Source organism: Choloepus didactylus, chromosome 3, assembly GCF_015220235.1.
Source record: "Choloepus didactylus isolate mChoDid1 chromosome 3, mChoDid1.pri, whole genome shotgun sequence".
Classification (NCBI taxonomy): domain Eukaryota; kingdom Metazoa; phylum Chordata; class Mammalia; order Pilosa; family Megalonychidae; genus Choloepus; species Choloepus didactylus.
The window spans coordinates 170,380,225-170,400,726 of record NC_051309.1 but is presented as its reverse complement, the minus strand read 5'-3'; the positions used below and the strand labels follow the sequence as shown (position 1 = coordinate 170,400,726).

The window sequence follows — 20,502 nt, the reverse complement described above, 5'->3', positions numbered from 1 at the left end:
GGTGTTTACCCTAATGATAACTTTTTAAAAAAAAAACTTTTTACTTCATAAAATTTTAAACATGTACAAAAATAAAAAGAGCAGTAAAATAAACCCACTATCCCAGCTTCAACAATTATCAATACATGCCAGTCTTATTTTTTTTTAATATTTATTTTATTGAGATATATTCACATAGCATGCAGTCATACAAAACAAATCGTACATTCGATTGTTCACTGTACCATTACATAGTTGTACATTCATCACCAAAATCAATCCCTGACACCTTCATTACCACACACACAAAAATAACAAGAATAATAATTAAAGTGAAAAAGAGCAAGATAACTTATAATCATTTTATGTATAACTTCACATTAAATATGGTTATTTTGATATAATTTTCCTGAGGCACTGCCATTTTGTAGTTAAAACAAGGGTCTTTTGAGGATTTACTGAGACAATCTGATGAAAAGATATTTTGCTTGATCTTCAAAAGTAGGTATTCTTTTAAAATATAAAGCACAACATAGTTAACCACTAACTATTAAGATTTATTGTATTAAAAGAATAGAGATAACAGTTATAAATTAGACATTTCTACCATCTTATCAAAAAGAAGAAGGATAGAAATCTGGAGTTTGGTTAGTTCGTCTAACTTTCAAAAATCATGAGTTCCTCAATGTACCAGAAGTGGTGCTTTCCAACAACTTCTGCTCTTATAAATGTATCATTTTTTTTCACTCAGCTGTCTTCAAAAATGATATTTTCTTTATTCTTTTTTGTATTTTGTGATTTTTATTGCCAGAAAGATAATAGAAAGTTATGTTGACAAGTTTCTATAAATTGTTCTTTATTGATTTCATGAGCCTGTAATCTTTTTTAAATTTGCATTTGTTTTCCAATCCAAGCCTTCATCATTTTACATTCTATTCTTTCCTCCAATGCTCCCCTTGTCTACTTTTTACTAAGGTTAAAAGGTGTAGCCCTTTTTTTTCTCGGTGAAGTTTCCTATTTATAGCTCTCAACTGCTTTGTTGGCTCTGTTTTTAATATTGCACAATGGCATCTCTTCATTGGTTACTAAGTTATAATGAAGCTTTGTTTTTCCATAAAATAGAAAGTCCAAATTGCAATTGATATAGTCCTGAAAACTCACTAAAAGAAGAAGGGATTTTGTTAAGAGTTGTTGTTCATCAAATTACTGCATTTCTTTATGAAAAGAGATTAGTGAAATACATTCAGGCCCAAAGCATGAACACTTATTTTTCTTTGCTTTCTTTTATACCATTTAGTGGTGGATCTGAACCTTCTAAAAGAGGAGGTAAGATTATACAGCTGCACACCTCGTAACTTCTCAGTGTCCATAAGGGAAGAACTAAAGAGAACCGATGCCATTTTCTGGCCAGGTTGTCTCCTGGTTAAACGCTGTGGTGGGAACTGTGCCTGTTGTCTTCACAGTTGCAATGAATGTCAATGTGTCCCAAGCAAAGTTACTAAAAAATATCACGAGGTACGTATATTATTTTCTTTTCAGTTTCCTTCGGGTATTTTGTGTCCTTAAAAATAACGAAAGAGTGAATCTGAAATTCACTGTCATGGATTCATGGTTTGGAGAGGAGATGTGGCATACATGAAAATAAAAACAAATTTACAGAATATTGTATGTTTTATGTTTTAAAATTAGGATACTTAATTTAAAAGGTTTGAGAAAGCTTATCCTCAGATAGTACATCATGGGTGGTCAGTAAGGTTTTGATCTTACGAAAAAAAGAAAATCTATTCTTTAGCAGAAAAAAAAATAGGTAAAGCTTTTCAACTTTGAAATGTCTTAAAATATGAAGGAAAAATATTTTAAAGACAAGCTTGGAGATAAAGGGTTGTATATTTTGGAGAAAGGAAATCTTTTGATAGTTGTTTTTTTTCCATTTGGGGCAATATGGGCAAATAAATCTACATAGGACATATTTATAATTACATTAGTCTTCCTATGCTTCGTGTTGCCCCAAATAGCATGTTAAACCTTTTGTAGATTCTTCACCCTTTTATCTCTTTATTCTCTGGAATTAAGGAAAATGCAATATGAAATGTTAATAATTATTATTTCTTAGAGCCTAGGAGCATTAGAGCTTAAACACTCCAAATCTTCATTAGTGCTGAAATATCCCCTGTGATATCCCAGCTTCTCCTTATAGACGTCCAGTATCATGTAACAGACATCCTTCAGGAAGCAATCCCTTATGAGTCAACTTTCAGGTTTTTAAAAAAGGTTTACGTATACCAAACCCAAATCTACCTTTCCAAGACTGTTTCATTAGTTTTAATCTATTTCCTCTAAATGGAATAACAATACAGAAAAAATCTCTACTTAATAAATTAAATGATTTTTCATGTCTGTAAAGACATCAGTGAAACCCTCCCTAATAGTCATCTATTAGGTCATCTACAAATGCAGAGTTTCGTAAACTGCACTTCATAAGACATGCTTTCCCTGTGCTTCACCAATACTGTGTTGGCAGCTGATAAAGAGAGGGGAAAATACTGGATTCGTGAAGATGAATGATCTTTTTCCAGTTGTAGGTCTACCATTAATTTGTTGTTTTCATCAGCAAGACACTTAACCTCTTGAAAATAAGTGTGTTAAAACCTAGTCATATTATTCTGTAACAGTTACTGGATGGCAATCTTTTGCCCAGCAATCTGTGACTAAAAATAGGACAATTTACTGTCATTATTCATGTTCTACTTTCATTTCCGCACCACATACTTCTAAAGATTCTTATGCTGGGAACTGAATCTCCACTGAAGTTTCAAGAAATAGATAGACCTGAGCAGAGTGGCTCCAAGGAACCCAGGGAAGGATGTACCTAGAGTCCATCCTTATTGCTACTCCGTGAAATGGGAACCTAGTCAAGAAATATCTCTGAATATGGTAATAATTCTATAACAGGAATCTCTCAAATCAGAATGCCTTAAAGCGAGGCAGATTAAGAATTGCTTGCAATACTGTAAAAGGATGTGATGAGCATATGGGTTAAACTAAAGTGATCTTTTCAACTCTGAAATACCAAAGCAGTTCCTTACCAAACAAAGTGTATCTGGGAATCTGATTTAGCTAACAAAAATCTTGGGCTTTTAACGATTCTAAGAGCTATAAAACCTAGCCTAGGTGTACTAGCTTTTTAAAAAGTTTCTTAGATACCTAGTATATATCATGCTTGCAGTCACCTAAATCAGTCTCAAGATCAAGTGTATTCTCCTCCATCCTATGCTTGATTTTGTTTTTCAATTAACGTTAGTTTATGGTTATCCAGAAAGTTGCCACAGGATATGCAATATCTGTTTTCAAGTCTCAGGTACAACTCTTGTGTGGGACAAAGCTATGGGCAGAGCCTATGGATTTACGGACCTTCTTCAGGATTGACATTGATCCACTATTCACCAGTCTTTGGGTAGGATTGATAATATATAGACATTTAGAAAAATAATACAGAATAATCATATATACACACACATATATACATACACATGCAGAATATGTATGCTTAGCTAATTTTCACAAATATCTCTAATGTGTGTATAGATATAATTAGACAGTCATCTAGTCCACACTTCTCAAAAATATCTCCAAATAACAATCTTATCCTATCTTTTAAATGTTTTGTGGAAATCATTAATTTTTGTGATAGTCTTTTTTGTTAATTAATCAAATCACTCTATAGAAAAGCACTGTTAGGCATCATAATTTGTGAGGACTAAATTTATCTCATTTTTTAATATTTTGGAAATCAGTTTTGACTCTAGGTCTACTCATAAATTAATGAAATTTTTGTTTTTTTACATATAACTTAAAATTGTTCTAAAATCATTAGAAAACTGAATACCATTCATCTAGACCTAGAGACTTAACTCACTTAAAATGTAACCTATCTTGGGCTTTAATTATTTTTTATTATGATTGTTCTGATTTTCAGTTTGAAGATTATTCTGCTTGATGGAGGAGAAAGAAACAAAGCTTAGAGCTAAGAAGTTCTTTCTTCTACTTATATTTTACCAGTTTTATTTCCCTAATGTTAGGCTCAAGCCATGTTCATTGTGGTACTACAGATATAACATATATAAAACAAATATTTTTATTTAATTGTATAAAACATATATTTCTTACGAATATAAAAATTCCCTCATTTGGCTTCCTTAGCATTTTCAGTGGGTTTATTTAGCCCTTGTGGGTACCGAAAATAAATTTAGAAAACTAGAATGTGCATAATTATTGCTTTTGTATCAACCACCAGTTTTTCTTTGTTGGAAGACATTTTAACCAAAGAAATACATTCCTTTAAGATTTCTCTGTCTCCCAAATATGACTTTTCAGAAAAGCAGGTCAGGAACTTTATATATGTATAAACTTAGGTGACACCTCTACCTCAACATATTCTTTATTTTCCTGAAAAATTAATTTCCTAGAATAAATAATTTATCCTTGTTGCTTGTATAGGACTTTAAAGTTATTTCTATTAAAGGACTTTTACTATTTCATAATTAATATTTTCCTATGTTTCTACCAAGTTGAGAGCTAAGGAAGATAAAAAAGTCACATTATAGTGTAGTGCCTGTTATAACAGACTCTGAAGCCAGATATCCAGGGTTTGAATCTGACATTTGCTAGATATGTAACTTTGAGCAAATTATTTAATTCCCTGTTTCTCAGATTCCTCACCTGTAAGGTAGATTCCAGTCCTCATAGTCTTGTTGTAAGGATCCAATGAGTTGACATTTACAGAACACTTATAACCATGTCTGGAATATTTCAGGCCCTTAATATATACTAGCTGTTCTCTCACTCATTTTAATTTTTTCCCCTGTGCCTAGCCCTATCCTTCACTTATGGTAAATGATCAATAAAGATTTGATGAATTTTGCACAGGGGGTATTCCCCCTCCCACCAAAATATCTATAAGGTACTCTGACAGTAGTAACATATTTGTTCCTTTTTGTATTCTTAATACCTTCATATATTTAAATTTTTTCATAAGCCAAAGTATATTCTTATTTTTCTTATATTAGATCTGTTTGGAAAAAAAGAATACTATTTAATTGTGTTATTTTAGTAATGTATCCTATCCACCAACACTCCATGATTCCGAGGGTACTTTGTCACACTTTGAACAATGTAGACATCTGTTCATTGGTGTTTCTTTCTGTCTTTGATCTCTTGTCTTCCGCTGTCTCTGCTTTTAACTGTTCTCTGGATATTTTTTTCATGGACTTCTAATTGTAGTTTGGATCTCTTCCTCAAAATTTTGTGAGATGCACTTCTCGCTTGTTTCTTTTCTGGGGTCTTAACCCATGTCCCGAAAACTAAATTTATCTTCTTGACTGTCAAAGTAAAAACATTCAAAAGGAATTAAAAATGAAAACCTCATTAGGTCCTCCACTACGTATTAGAATCTCTTATACAAGACTTTATCACAAGAACATTACAGAAATCTTCTTTCACTTGAAAATCTCCACAAGCATCAGCAGACCAAGACAGTAACCTTTATTCTACAAGTGCATTTTGGCATAAGCACAGCTAGAGGGTGGTTTGCAGCTCGCCATAACTGATCTGTGACTACATATGGTGGCCTCTCAAACCTTTACCTTTCTTAGTAGCGATATTTTTCCCTGTTGGAAGTAATGGGAAAATTCATATAGGTGGAGATAGGAATTGAAGACATTGGCTGTGCCAGTATTGCAGTTTATCTGTCTACACCTCACTCCAGATATAATTTGTAACAAGAGTGTAGTAATCAGGAATGGCATTTGTATCTTAAAAGTAGTTAATTTTGCTGCCTCCTTAAGTTGTTCAAAAACTCTAAGTCATTACTGACACAGGAAATAATATAATTCAGTAGTCATTGGATTAAGTCTCACATTAAAATAATATAGTCTGAGTAATTTTTATTCTAGAATTATAAATTGTAGTAAATGGAAAATCTACTTGGAAATTTTACTATTTTAGATAGTTATTATAAGACTTAGCAGTTTCTTCTCTCTAGGAAGAAAAGTACTAAATAAATAGAAGATATGAGTAGTACTGTTCTGAGTCCTTATGAAATTATTATCTGCAGATAACTAACCCTATTAATTCATATTTGATCTAATTACAAATACCAACTATGTCACTCAGTCTCTCTAAGCCTCTGTTCACTCATGTGTAAAATAGGGGCAATAATTGTAAATTCCTTCAGAATGAATTCTTTTGAGTTAAAGTATGTAAAAAACATTATTATAGTAAATGGCACCTAGTAAGCATTTAAAAAATGTTGGCTAATTTTCTGATAAGACCACCTACTACAAATGAGGTATACATTCTTTGTTTAAAAAACAAAACAAAATACCATAAAGTAGAATAGCCACAAGACTTGACTTGTACCTTTTTGGATTAATGAAAATTTCCAGGAATGGTAGCTTTTAGAAATTGTTTTATGAAGTTATTTCTGTCACACCTAGAAAGCATACTATTATATGCTGTAGTCTTTGTTCAAAATCCAAGCAAAGCACAGTTTCTGAAACTTTATAATTTCTTTTATTCGAAGTAAAATGTAATACACTTTAATAGGTAGCTGCTAGCAAGTACTTAAGTTAATCTTTTAGAAAATACATAGATAGGCCCTCTTGTCATGGTACTGAATGGAAATATGTTTATTATTATCAGGGTCTATTTTGCTGTACTTTTAATTCAAAATCTCAATAATCCAAACTGTAAATAACTTCATTTACTTGAGACATTATTGTTACTGTTGCCAGACTTCCACATACTGCACTGTAGGGTCCAACTGCAGGAAGTTGCTGTGCCTGAGGCTGATGTCTAAGAGGTACATCTAATCCATCTCATCACGCTTATAGAGGACTTGAAGTGTAGCCAAGAAAATTAATGAGTGGCATAATTGAGCAAACCCAGCTGCAGAGTGATCATGTTTCTTTCCACAGTATGCTTGTATGTTAGTGTATTGCTTCAAGTATAAATATTTGTTAAATGTGTGAATGAATGAATGCATGAGTGAAAGAAACCAACAAACAGAAAAAGGAACTGTGCATTAGTGGTTCCTAAATACTTAATCTAGGTGAACTTCTCTCTAGTATAGTTAGATGAGAAAAATCTTAACTTAAGGCTGTTCCTTATTTGGAGACAGTGTCATTGTCTTTTCTTTCATGAAATGATGACATTTTATAATAGAGTTTTTTTGCGGGGACAGGGAGAAGGGACTGTTGGTTTTCATAATGCCCTTACTGGGCAAAATTAAAATTTGTGAGCCTTTGCTGGGCCCCAAGATTCTTTTCTGAAATTTTACTTGTCCATGAAATCAAAAATTATAGATATAGGGACATTGGTTGATTTTAAAGGTGACTTCCCTTGTTCTCTTTCAGGTCCTTCAGCTGAGACCAAAGACTGGTGTCAGGGGATTGCATAAATCTCTCACCGACGTGGCCCTGGAGCACCACGAGGAGTGTGACTGCGTGTGCAGAGGGAGCACGGGAGGATAACCCTTCACCACAGGCAGCCCATTCCCAGGGCGTTCAGTTCAGTGGCTGATGCTGCTCTAGAACTGACACATGATCTCCATCCATAACCTCAGTTGTCTGCTTCGGGAACCTTTCATCTTCAGGATATACAGTGCATTCTACAAGAGGAGACACCAAACGGGATTAGGTGTTGTGCAGCAGCTCTTTTGAGAGGCAGCCCACAGGACAGGAAAAAGGTCATCGGTCATGGAGAAAAAAATTAAATATTGTAGATCGCCAGCTAGTTACAGATTCACTGTGTAACTAGCCAACTAGCTATGTTCTGTATTTCAGCTGTCTTGGTATGACTTAGGTAAATGTCAGCACAGGAAAAACTGTGCGTGCAAATGAGGACCTGATTCTTTTGCCTTGCTTAACTCTAAATTAGAGCTCCATGTTCTGGGCCTAAAATCACAGAAATCTGGAATTTTTTCCTTATATTCACATATATAAACCAGAATGTTATATGTTCTACAAACTCTGTTTTTAAAAAAGAACTATGTAGCTATGAATTAAATTTAACTTGTGTCAAGCTGATAGGAAAGACTGGATTTTTCCATATTTCTTATTAAAATTTCTACCATTTAGAAGAAGAAAACTACATTCATGGTTTGGAAGAGACAAACCTGAAAAGAAGAGTGGCCTTATCTTGACTTTATCTATAAGTTGGTTTATTTGTTTTATTGTGTACATTTTTATATTCTCCTTTTGACATTATAACTGTTTGCTTTTCTAATCTTGTTAAATATATCTATTTTTACCAAAGGTATTTAATATGCTTTTTTATTACAACCTAGATCAACTATTTTTAGCTTGGTAAATTTTTCTAAACAGAATTGTTATAGCCAGAGGAACAAAGATGATATGAAATATTGTTCCTCTGATAAAAGTACATGTATTTCATCCTTGTATGGTGCTAGAGCTTAAATTAATCTGCATTTTAAAATACTGAAGTAGGAAATCAATAGAATTGGTAAGTTCCAAAGACTTGAAAATAAATAAATCATATCTTTGACCCCCAATTATTGGAGATGCAAACAAAAAGCAATATTTGAAAGTAGACATTCAGATCCAGGAGTTACTAACCTCTCACACTCCCTTTGGGAAATATGAGCCTAGCTCACAAGAACATAAAGCACCTTCAAAAAAAAAAAAGAGACTTGACAACTTCCTGACAAAGCGTGCTCGGCTGTGCTGTAGGAACACATCCTATTTATTGTGATGTTATGGTTTTATTACCTTCAAACTCTGTTCCATACACTTGTATAAATACATGGATATTTTTATGTACAGAAGTATATCCTTTTACCAGTTCACTTATTGTACTCTTTGGCAGTTGAAAACAAAACCAGTAAAATACTTTGCTTGTAAAATGCTTAACATTGTGCTTAGGTTATGTGGTAACTATTTGAATTAAAAATTGTACTGAATCAACAAATAAAGGAATGAGGCTGTTGTGGGGAGAAACTGTATGTGTGTGTGTGTGTGTGTGTGTGTGTGTGTGTGTTTGCGCGCACGCACAAGATTTGTGTCTTAAACTCCAAGAAAATCAAAGTGATAAAATTTTTGTGCTACTATGATTTTCATGAATTTCATTATGCAAAAATAAATGTCAATTCAAAAGACAGGTAGGAAAAAAAACGTTTCTGTTGAGGGTTCCCTGCCTTTTCTCTCTAATACTTTTGAACAGTCATTTTCTTTTTTTCACTGGTCTTGATGATAGTCTCTAGTGAATTAAATTGCAACTGAATTAGAAATTGTGATGTATGAAATGTTTACAGATTATATATATATTGGTAGGGGGAAAAAGGAAAAAACCTGTTACCTTCCATCATTTTCAGTGGCAAAATGCTAAGTAGGGTCAGCATAAATCTATTTGGTAAATGAAATATGTATTTTAATGCAATTTAATTGAGATGCATTCACATACCAGATGAACCATCCAAAGTATAAAATGAATGACTGCTCACAGTATCATCACATAGTTGCACATGCATCCCTGTGATCAATTTTAGAACACTTTCAGTACTCCAGAAAAGAAATAAAAATAAAATAGAAAACCCAAATCCTCCTCTACTACTTAATCCCCTATTATTGTCCTATAGTCTTAGTGTGGTACATTTGTTACTGTTGATGAAAAAATATTAAAATATTACTAACTATAATCCATAGTTTGCAATAGTTACACTTTATCCCACATATCCCTCTATTATTAACTCCTTGTAATACTGTCTTACATTTGTTCTAGTTCATGAAAGATCTTTTTTTTATTTGTATGATTAATCACAGACATTGTACACCACAAGATTTACTGTGTTAAACATTCCCAACTTTCCTTCTGGTGACATATGTGACTCTAAACTTCCCCTTTCCACCACATTCACACTCCATTCAGCACTGTTAATTATTCTGACAATAATGGCTACTGTCACTTCTGTCCATTTCCAAACATTTACATTCAACCTAGTTAAACACTGTGCACATATTAAGCAATCGTCTCCCATTCTTTAGCTTCATTCTATATCCTGGTAACCTATAATCTATATTTTATGTCTGAGTTTACATACTATAATTAGTTCATATCAGTGATATCATACAATATTTTCCTGCTGTGTTGACTTATTTCACTTAGTGTGGTGTTCTCAAGGTTCATCCGTGTTATTGTGTGCTTCAGGACTTCATTCCGTCTTACTGCTGAATAACATTCCATCGTATGTATAGACCGCGTTTTGTTTATCCATTCATCTTCTGATGGACACTTGGATTGTTTCCATCTTTTGGCAATTGGAAATGATGCTGCTGTGGACATCGGTGTGCAGGTGTCTGTTCACATCCCTGCTTTCAGATCTTCTGGGTATATCCAAAGTAGTGGGATTACTGATTTGTAAGGCAATTTTATACTTAGCTTCCTGCGGAACCTCCAAACCGTCCTCCAGAGAGGCTGAACCACGTTAAGTGGAATAATGTATTTTAAATAACATGCTTTAAGATGTGGATCTTCAATTGCAGGTATAGATGTCACTGCAGGGCTGCCTTGCTTGAGATTCCTAGTACCACAAGCTGTGCTGTCTACAGACTACTCGAGTCTCTTCCAGCAGTCCTTTTTCCTTCACCTTTACACCTGCCAGTCCTGCCTTGCCCCCAACCACATGAGAAACAAGTCCATAAAATGAACACGTTTGGTCTGTCTTATTTCTTAATATTTTTACAATTTTTTCCGAGCCCGATAGAGGCCTACTAGGTACAGCTTACCGTTCTACTGAAAACGTAACGCAACATAAATCCCTCTTGGTGATTCGCTACTCTCATTAGCATAGCAAAGACTGTTAAATCTTACAGAAAAACGGTTTTTAACTGTGCGTGATCCTGTGTTTCCAATTGTGGAGTGGAATGCCTTCTTTCCCTTTCTATTTTTTTAATATTTATTTTTGATGACTTATAGAATTTTGACACCGAGTGGGAAGGGGTTGAGGCCTAACTGCTTAATCACCTTCTCATAAAGCTTACTGTTGATTTTGTTAACAAGATTAATCCATTAATGGCACAGTGCCCATAATTTCTTATAATTACAGAAAGTATTGTTTTCCATGAAATATTTTACATATTTTTGATTTGTGCCTTTGTCTCTGAGGGATTGACTGCTTTGCCTAAGAGTTTTTATGAAAGTATAAAGGAGCAATTGTAATTGACATAAGGCAGGCTTTCATGCCTAAATTTTATTTCTATACTTCCTTCCTCATCTAAGAATTCTTAAATGCACTTTAAAAGGATCCAAGTAACAAAGGAATGAGAATCTGCACTCTGAGGTCCCAGTATGATATGGCTAACCTCATCACTCTGGGTGCATTAGTTGATACTTGTGATTTGGCTTCAGGAAATACAATTCCTAAACGCAATGTATTTATTGAGTTTATCCCTACCTTCAAAAGAATTATGTTATTTTAATGTATTTTAATTATATATTATAAATGAAGTTATAAATATCATTATCCTTTACATTCAGAGGAGGGAGCAGAAAAATGAAAATGTAATAGAATTCTTGCTTTACATCCTGTGTCTCCTTTAGTTCTGCCTGAAACCAATCGACAAGTCCCGTTGACTTTGCCTTTTCAGTCTCTCTTGTATCTGTGTCTACCTCTCCACTTTTATTGCCACTGGTCTAATTTAGACCTTCAACATCCTCATGCTCATTATGCTGCAACAGCCTCCTTTGAGTCTCGCCCCGTTTGATCCATCCTCCACACCACTAACAGAAGGGTCCTTCACACAAATCTGATTACGTCACCTGGCTAGAAGTTTTACAATTGTACCCAAGATTAAATTTTAATTCTTTGCATGACATGCAAAATCCTCCATAATCTCCTCATTCTTTTGATTCATTTTGCACCATGAAGAGTACTATCTAACTCTAGTGATTGCCCACTGTTTCCTAGAAGAAGCGATATTCCCTGCCATCTCTTATGGTACATGCTGGTTCTCTCTGGGAGCACTGTTCCTACACCTCCCCATCTCAGTGACTTCCCTTCACATCTCAGCTCAAATGCAGTCCTCAGTGAAGCTCTCCTTCCTTAAATACTACCAGAAGCCTGAGGCACTGTTTTCCCTATGATCCCAAGAATATTTCAATTACAAATTTTGTCATATTGTATTATAATCCTCTGCCCCCATTTTGATTTCCCATTAAACTCCTTAAAAGGGGCCTTAGAAATCAAATTAGGAGATCAAATTAGAGGGTCAGATTAGGGGGTGTCAGTAACTGCATGAAACAATGAGTGATAAACTGACTTTGCAAAGGAATAAACGATAAAAAAATGTAGCAATGAATTTGATATCAGGAACGCTGACGTTCATAAACATCTGAACTTTAGCTACCTAATCAGAGCTGGCAGAGGGAAGCTGAGTATCTTTTAGTTCTAAACAGTCCAGTCAACAACTTCTGCTGGGACACCTATCAACTTGACAATGTAGACAAAAATTTCTGTTCTGTATGGCATAAGGTGATACAATAACTTTCCTCTTGAGCAGTGCTTTGAAACTACTGTCTTTGATTTTCCAGTTGATTCCTACCAACAGATATCACTTCTTTTCAGTATTAAAATAGGAAATTTAAGCATTCATTTCTGTATTATACATACATTGGATATTCTATAGAATAATTAAAAATTTTTAGTTAGAATTTTAAATAATCTAAAAAATGTGAAAAGATAAACATACTAGTACATGATGATTCATATCTTCTTATTCTTTTCTTTTTTTGACTCATTTTGTATCATCAAACCTAACATACAGTTCCTAGTGAATACTCAGTTTCCTAAAAATATCAATATTCCCCACATGTCTGTGCTGGCACATGTTCTCTTTTGGAGCACTGTTTCCACATTTACCTATCTCAATAACGTTCTCTCAAGTCTACTAAAATGTTAATCATATCATCTTGATCTCTGCCTCTGAAAGCTTTTGCACACCTAACCACCCCAAATCCAGTTTCTTCCATAACTGCTAAACCATTACAGTAAATTCTATCCTGTGTAAATCTATATGAAATTTAAAGAGAGACTCTTTTGGGAAGGAATGCATCTTTTGAAAGTAATAATGTTATCATTTTTTAAAATTACATATGCTAGCCGAGTTGTTTCTTAGATAAATTGATAAGCTGATCCTGAAATTTATGTGAACATGCAAAGGACTCAGAATAGGCAAAATAATCTTGATTAAAAAAAAAAAAAAGATCAAAGTGTGAGGATTCCCACCTCACAATTTAAAAAGTTACTCCAACACTACAGGAAATTCATGGTACTGGAATAAGGAGATATATATATAGATCAAAGGAATAGAAAAGAGAATCAACTCAATGGTGAAAGAACACTGTTTTCCACACATGGTTATGGAACAACTGGATATCAATATGTAAAAGAATGAAGTTGGAACCCTACTTCACACCATATACAAAAATTGGTTCAAAATAAATCTTAGATCTAACTGAGAGCTAAACATAAAATCAAACCTAACTATGAAATCCCATATAGAGACAAAAATGTTTGCAAATTATATGTCTGATCAGGGACTTGTATCTAGAATATATAAAGAATGCTCACAACTCAATAATAAAAAGACAAATATCCCACTTTAAAAAAAAAAAAAAAACGGGCAAAGGATTTCTCCAAAAAAAAGAAGTACAAATTGTCAATTAGTATACATGAAAAGATTGTCCCCGTTATTAGTCATTAGGGAAACGCAAATTTAAATCACTCGAATGAGATACCAATTCACACCCACTAGGATGGCTAAAATAAAAAAGACAATAACAAGTATTGGTGAGGATATGGAGGAACTAAACCTTGTACATGGCTGGTGGGATTATAAGATTTTGACCTTTTGGAAAACAGTTTGACAGTTCTTCGAAAGGTTAAACACAGAGTTACTATGTGACTCAGCAATTCTACTCTTTATAACCAAAAGGACTGAAAGCATGTCCACACAAAAACTTGTATGTAATGTTCATAGCAACATTGGCTATAATAGCCAAAAAGTGGAAATCATCCAAGTGTCTATCTGGTGAGAAATGGATAAACAGAATGTGGCCTACCCTTTCCATGGAATATTATTTGGCAATGAAAAGATATGAAGTACTGATAAATGCTGCAATATGGATGAAGCTTGAAAACATTATGTTAGTGAAAGAAACTACTCACAAAAGGCCGCATACAGTTTATTCCATTTATAGGAAATGTACAGGATAGCAAATTCATAAAGAAAGAAATACAGGGACTTCATTTCCTTCCCTCCCTTCCTCCCTTCCTTCCTTCCTTCCTTCTTTCCTTTTCTCTTTCTTCTCTGTCTTCTTCCCTTTCTTCCTTCCTCTTTTTTAAAATATTAAATATTTGCATAATATCAATGCCTTTAATTTTTTTTATCATTTACATAATGCATAACTATGTCCACCCTACCATTTACTCTGAAATGGAAAGAGTGAATTCTTGACTTCGTTTTTACTTTCTAAAACTGGTTTGCCAAAATGAGCTGCAGGTTGAGGATTTTATTTAATTTCCATTGCTTTTGGAGGAAGGAGGTTGAGAAGAACTGTAGGAATGTGCAACCTTTGATGAAGGAATTCTGCTCAGTTCTCCATCAAAATATCTTTTGTGAGGATTCACTCTGAGAGGGACGTGTAGCCGTTCCTCAGGGAGTGAGGCAAGGAGACATAAAATAGGTTTCAGATCTTAGTCATAACTCAATATGAAGACCTTGAGGCTATGCTTTCATCTGAGGGATATTGGTCCCAGTTTTTCATTTTTCCTGTTTCATCTGGCTCTTTGGAGAAACTGTTTTCCCTTCTCCTTCTACTTGCAATAGAAAGAGATAATGCTACCTCCCAGGCTGCTTCTCTTCAAAGTTAGAGGTATTAGTGAGGATTTATAGGATTTTATTTTAATACTATTTCTAAAAAGAATAGTTGGAAGGGAAGTTATCCAAAGCCTCACCATAATCTACTGTTTCTTTCCTAAAGCATCATCCTTTGAAGTTTATAGCATGAAATTATGTCCCTTTCATTAGATGCTATTAGTAAATGAATTTTTCATTGGAATTTTATTTCTGTAATTCATCTCCCCTTTACCATTACTACTCTGATGTTAGAATATATTTTAAATATTATAAATTGCTATGATCCTTGTGGTCATTTAATTTTGGTCTAAATGCTTATTTTTTTGCCACTGAAATATCAACTTCCATTTTTATTCTTATAAACTAAAGATTATTTGACCCTACAAAAGCATATATATTCTGTATTTAAATCTTGTTACAGATTTAATTTTAAAAGCTATTAATGCTATTTAGTACTAGGTGGGTTGTGGATGTTCTGCCAATTTGCTGAGAAAACTGGAATTTCACTCTGTTCTAATGCTTTGTGAGATAAGCTCTTCCATAGAACTTGGTAGAAAGTATAATAATTTTCTAATCTATATTTAAAACTATTATGTGGGAGGCGGGGCAAGATGGCAGACTGGTGAGCTGTATGTTTTAGTTACTCCTCCAGGAAAGTAGGTAAAAAGCCAGGAACTGCGTGGACTGGACACCACAGAGCAATCTGTCTTTGGGCATACTTCATACAACACTCATGAAAACGTGGAACTGCTGAGATCAGCGAAATCTGTAAGTTTTTGCGGCCAGGGGACCCGCGCCCCTCCCTGCCAGGCTCAGTCCCGGGGGAGGAGGGGCTGTCAGCTCCAGGAAGGAGAAGGGAGAATTGCAGTGGCTGCTCTCATCGGAAACTCATTCTACTGATTCAAACTCCAACCATAGATAGACTGAGGCCAGACACCAGAGACTCTGAGAGCAGCCAGCCCAGCAGAGAGGAGACGGGCATAGAAGGAAAACAACACGAGAAGCTCCAAAGTAAAAGCAGAGGATTTTTGGAGTTCTGGTGAACACAGAAAGGGGAAGGGCGGAGATCAGGCCTTGAGGCGCATATGCAAATCCCGAAGCAAGGCTGATCTCTCCGCCCAGGGCACCTTTCCTTAATGGCCCTGGTTGCTTTGTCTATTAGCATTTCAATAACCCATTAGATCTCTGAGGAGGGCCGTTTTTTTTTTTTTTTTTTTTTTTTTTTTTTTTTAAATCCTTTTTGCTTTTTCTAAAACAATTACTCTAAGAAGCTCAATACAGAAAGCTTCAAAGAATTGAAATTTGGGCACGTCAAGTCAAGAGCAGAAATAAGAGAGCTCTGAGACAAAAGGCAATAATCCAGTGGCTGAGAAAATTCACTAAACAACACAACTTCCCAAGAAAAGGGGGGTGTCCGCTCACAGCCACCATCCTGGTGGACAGGAAACACTCCTGCCCATCGCCAGCCCCATAGCCCAGAGCTGCCCCAGACAACCCAGTGTGACGGAAGTGCTTCAAATAACAGGCACACACCACAAAACTGGGCGTGGACATTAGCCTTCCCTGCAACCTCAGCTGAATGTCCCAGAGCTGGGAAGGGGGAGCAGTGTGAATTAACAGAGCCCCATTCAGCCATCATTTGAGCAGACTGGGAGCCTCCCAACACAGCCCAGCAGCCCAGAACTGCCCTGGGGGGACGGCACTCACCTGTGACATAGCACAGTCATCCCTCAACAGAGGACCCGGGGTGCACAGCCTGGAAGAGGGGCCCACTTGCAAGTCTCAGGAGCCATACGCCAATACCAAAGACTTGTGGGTCAGTGGCAGAGACAAACTGTGGCAGGACTGAACTGAAGGATTAGACTATTGCAGTAGCTTTAAAACTCTAGGATCATCAGGGAGATTTGATTGTTAGGGCCACCCCCCCTCCCCGACTGCCCAGAAACACGCCCCACATACAGGGCAGGCAACACCAACTACACACGCAAGCTTGGGACACCAATTGGGCCCCACAAGACTCACTCCCCCACTCACCAAAAAGGCTAAGCAGGGGAGATCTGGCTTGTGGAGAACAGGTGGCTCGTGGACGCCACCTGCTGGTTAGTTAGAGAAAGTGTACTCCACGAAGCTGTAGATCTGATAAATTAGAGATAAGGACTTCAACTGGTCTACAAACCCTAAAAGAACCCTATCAAGGACAGCAAATGCCACGAGGCCAAAAACAACAGAAAATTATAAAGCATATGAAAAAACCAGACGATATGGATAACCCAAGCCCAAGCACCCAAATCAAAAGACCAGAAGAGACATACCTAGAGCAGCTACTCAAAGAACTAAAGATGAACAATGAGACCCTAGTACGGGATATGAAGGAAATCAAGAAGACCCTAGAAGAGCATAAAGAAGACATTGCAAGACTAAATAAAAAAATGGATGATCTTATGGAAATTAAAGAAACTGTTGACCAAATTAAAAAGATTCTGGACACTCATAGTACAAGACTAGAGGAAGTTGAACAACGAATCAGTGACCTGGAAGATGACAGAATGGAAAATGAAAGCATAAAAGAAAGAATGGGGAAAAAAATTGAAAAACTCGAAATGGACCTCAGGGATATGATAGATAATATGAAGCGTCCGAATATAAGACTCATTGGTGTCCCAGAAGGGGAAGAAAAGGGTAAAGGTCTAGGAAGAGTATTCAAAGAAATTGTTGGGGAAAACTTCCCAAATCTTCTAAACAACATAAATACACAAATCATAAATGCTCAGCGAACTCCAAATAGAATAAATCCAAAAAAACCCACTCCGAGACATATACTGATCACACTGTCAAACATAGAAGAGAAGGAGCAAGTTCTGAAAGCAGCAAGAGAAAAGCAATTCACCACATACAAAGGAAACAGCATAAGACTAAGTAGTGACTACTCAGCAGCCACCATGGAGGCGAGAAGGCAATGGCACGATATATTTAAAATTCTGAGAGAGAGGAATTTCCAGCCAAGAATACTTTATCCAGCAAAGCTCTCCTTCAAATTTGAGGGAGAGCTTAAATTTTTCACAGACAAAGAAATGCTGAGAGAATTTGCTAACAAGAGACCTGCCCTACTGGAGATACTAAAGGGAGCCCTACAGACAGAGAAACAAAGACAGGACAGAGAGACTTGGAGAAAGGTTCAGTACTAAAGAGATTCGGTATGGGTACAATAAAGGATATTAATAGAGAGAGGGAAAAATATGGCAAACATAATCCAAAGGATAAGATGGCCGATTCAAGAAATGCCTTCACGGTTTTAACGTTGAATGTAAATGGATTAAACTCCCCAATTAAAAGATATAGATTCGCAGAATGGATCAAAAAAAATGAACCATCAATATGTTGCATACAAGAGACTCATCTTAGACACAGGGACACAAAGTAATTGAAAGTGAAAGGATGGAAAAAAATATTTCATGCAAGCTACAGCCAAAAGAAAGCAGGTGTAGCAATATTAATCTCAGATAAAATAGACTTCAAATGCAGGGATGTTTTGAGAGACAAAGAAGGCCACTACATACTAATAAAAGGGGCAATTCAGCAAGAAGAAATAACAATCGTAAATGTCTATGCACCCAATCAAGGTGCCACAAAATACATGAGAGAAACATTGGCAAAACTAAAGGAAGCAATAGATGTTTCCACAATAATTGTGGGAGACTTCAACACATCACTCTCTCCTATAGATAGATCAACCAGACAGAAGACCAATAAGGAAATTGAAAACCTAAACAATCTGATAAATGAATTAGATTTAACAGACATCTACAGGACATTACATCCCAAATCACCAGGATACACATACTTTTCTAGTGCTCACGGAACTTTCTCCAGAATAGATCATATGCTGGGACATAAAACAAGCCTCAATAAATTTAAAAAGATTGAAATCATTCAAAGCACATTCTCTGACCACAATGGAATACAATTAGAAGTCAATAACCATCAGAGACTTAGAAAATTCACAAATACCTGGAGGTTAAACAACACACTCCTAAACAATCAGTGGGTTAAAGAAGAAATAGCAAGAGAAATTGCTAAATATATAGAGACGAATGAAAATGAGAACACAACATACCAAAACCTATGGGATGCAGCAAAAGCAGTGCTAAGGGGGAAATTTATAGCACTAAACGCATATATTAAAAAGGAAGAAAGAGCCAAAATCAAAGAACTAATGGATCAACTGAAGAAGCTAGAAAATGAACAGCAAACCAATCCTAAACCAAGTAGAAGAAAAGAAATAACAAGGATTAAAGCAGAAATAAATGACATAGAGAACAAAAAAACAATAGAAAGGATAAATATCACCAAAAGTTGGTTCTTTGAGAAGATCAACAAGATTGACAAGCCCCTAGCTAGACTGACAAAATCAAAAAGAGAGAAGACCCATATAAACAAAATAATGAATGAAAAAGGTGACATAACTGCAGATCCTGAAGAAATTAAAAAAATTATAAGAGGATATTATGAACAACTGTATGGCAACAAACTGGATAATGTAGAAGAAATGGACAATTTCCTGGAAACATATGAACAACCTAGACTGACCAGAGAAGAAATAGAAGACCTCAACCAACCCATCACAAGCAAAGAGATCCAATCAGTCATCAAAAATCTTCCCACAAATAAATGCCCAGGGCCAGATGGCTTCACAGGGGAATTCTACCAAACTTTCCAGAAAGAACTGACACCAATCTTACTCAAACTCTTTCAAAACATTGAAAAAAATGGAACACTACCTAACTCATTTTATGAAGCTAACATCAATCTAATACCAAAACCAGGCAAAGATGCTACAAAAAAGGAAAACTACCGGCCAATCTCCCTAATGAATATAGATGCAAAAATCCTCAACAAAATACTTGCAAATCGAATCCAAAGACACATTAAAAAAATCATACACCATGACCAAGTGGGGTTCATTCCAGGCATGCAAGGATGGTTCAACATCAGAAAAACAATCAATGTATTACAACACATTAAAAACTCGAAAGGGAAAAATCAATTGATCATCTCAATAGATGCTGAAAAAGCATTTGACAAAATCCAACATCCCTTTTTGATAAAAACACTTCAAAAGGTAGGAATTGAAGGAAACTTCCTCAACATGATAAAGAGCATATATGAAAAACCCACAGCCAGCATAGTACTCAATGGTGAGAGACTGAAAGCCTTCCCTCTAAGATCAGGAACAAGACAAGGATGCCCGCTGTCACCACTGTTATTCAACATTGTGCTGGAAGTGCTAGCCAGGGCAATCCGGCAAGACAAAGAAATAAAAGGCATCCAAATTGGAAAAGAAGAAGTAAAACTGTCATTGTTTGCAGATGATATGATCTTATATCTAGAAAACCCTGAGAAATCAACGATACACCTACTAGAGCTAATAAACAAATTTAGCAAAGTAGCGGGATACAAGATTAATGCACATAAGTCAGTAATGTTTCTATATGCTAGAAATGAACAAACTGAAGAGACACTCAAGAAAAAGATACCATTTTCAATAGCAACTAAAAAAATCAAGTACCTAGGAATCAACTTAACCAAAGATGTA

At 35.5% G+C, this 20,502-nt stretch overlaps 1 protein-coding gene across 1 annotated transcript in view; it reads left to right on the top strand.

Annotated features, from left to right (window-relative positions):
* PDGFC (platelet derived growth factor C) overlaps positions 1–8,708 on the top strand; it is a 252,820-nt gene extending 244,112 nt beyond the window's left edge. The window contains 2 exon segments of the mRNA XM_037830890.1: positions 1,277–1,494; positions 7,392–8,708. Coding sequence (XP_037686818.1) covers positions 1,277–1,494; positions 7,392–7,508 — 335 coding nt within the window. The 3' untranslated portion in view covers positions 7,509–8,708.
* The last annotated feature ends 11,794 nt before the right edge of the window (positions 8,709–20,502 follow it).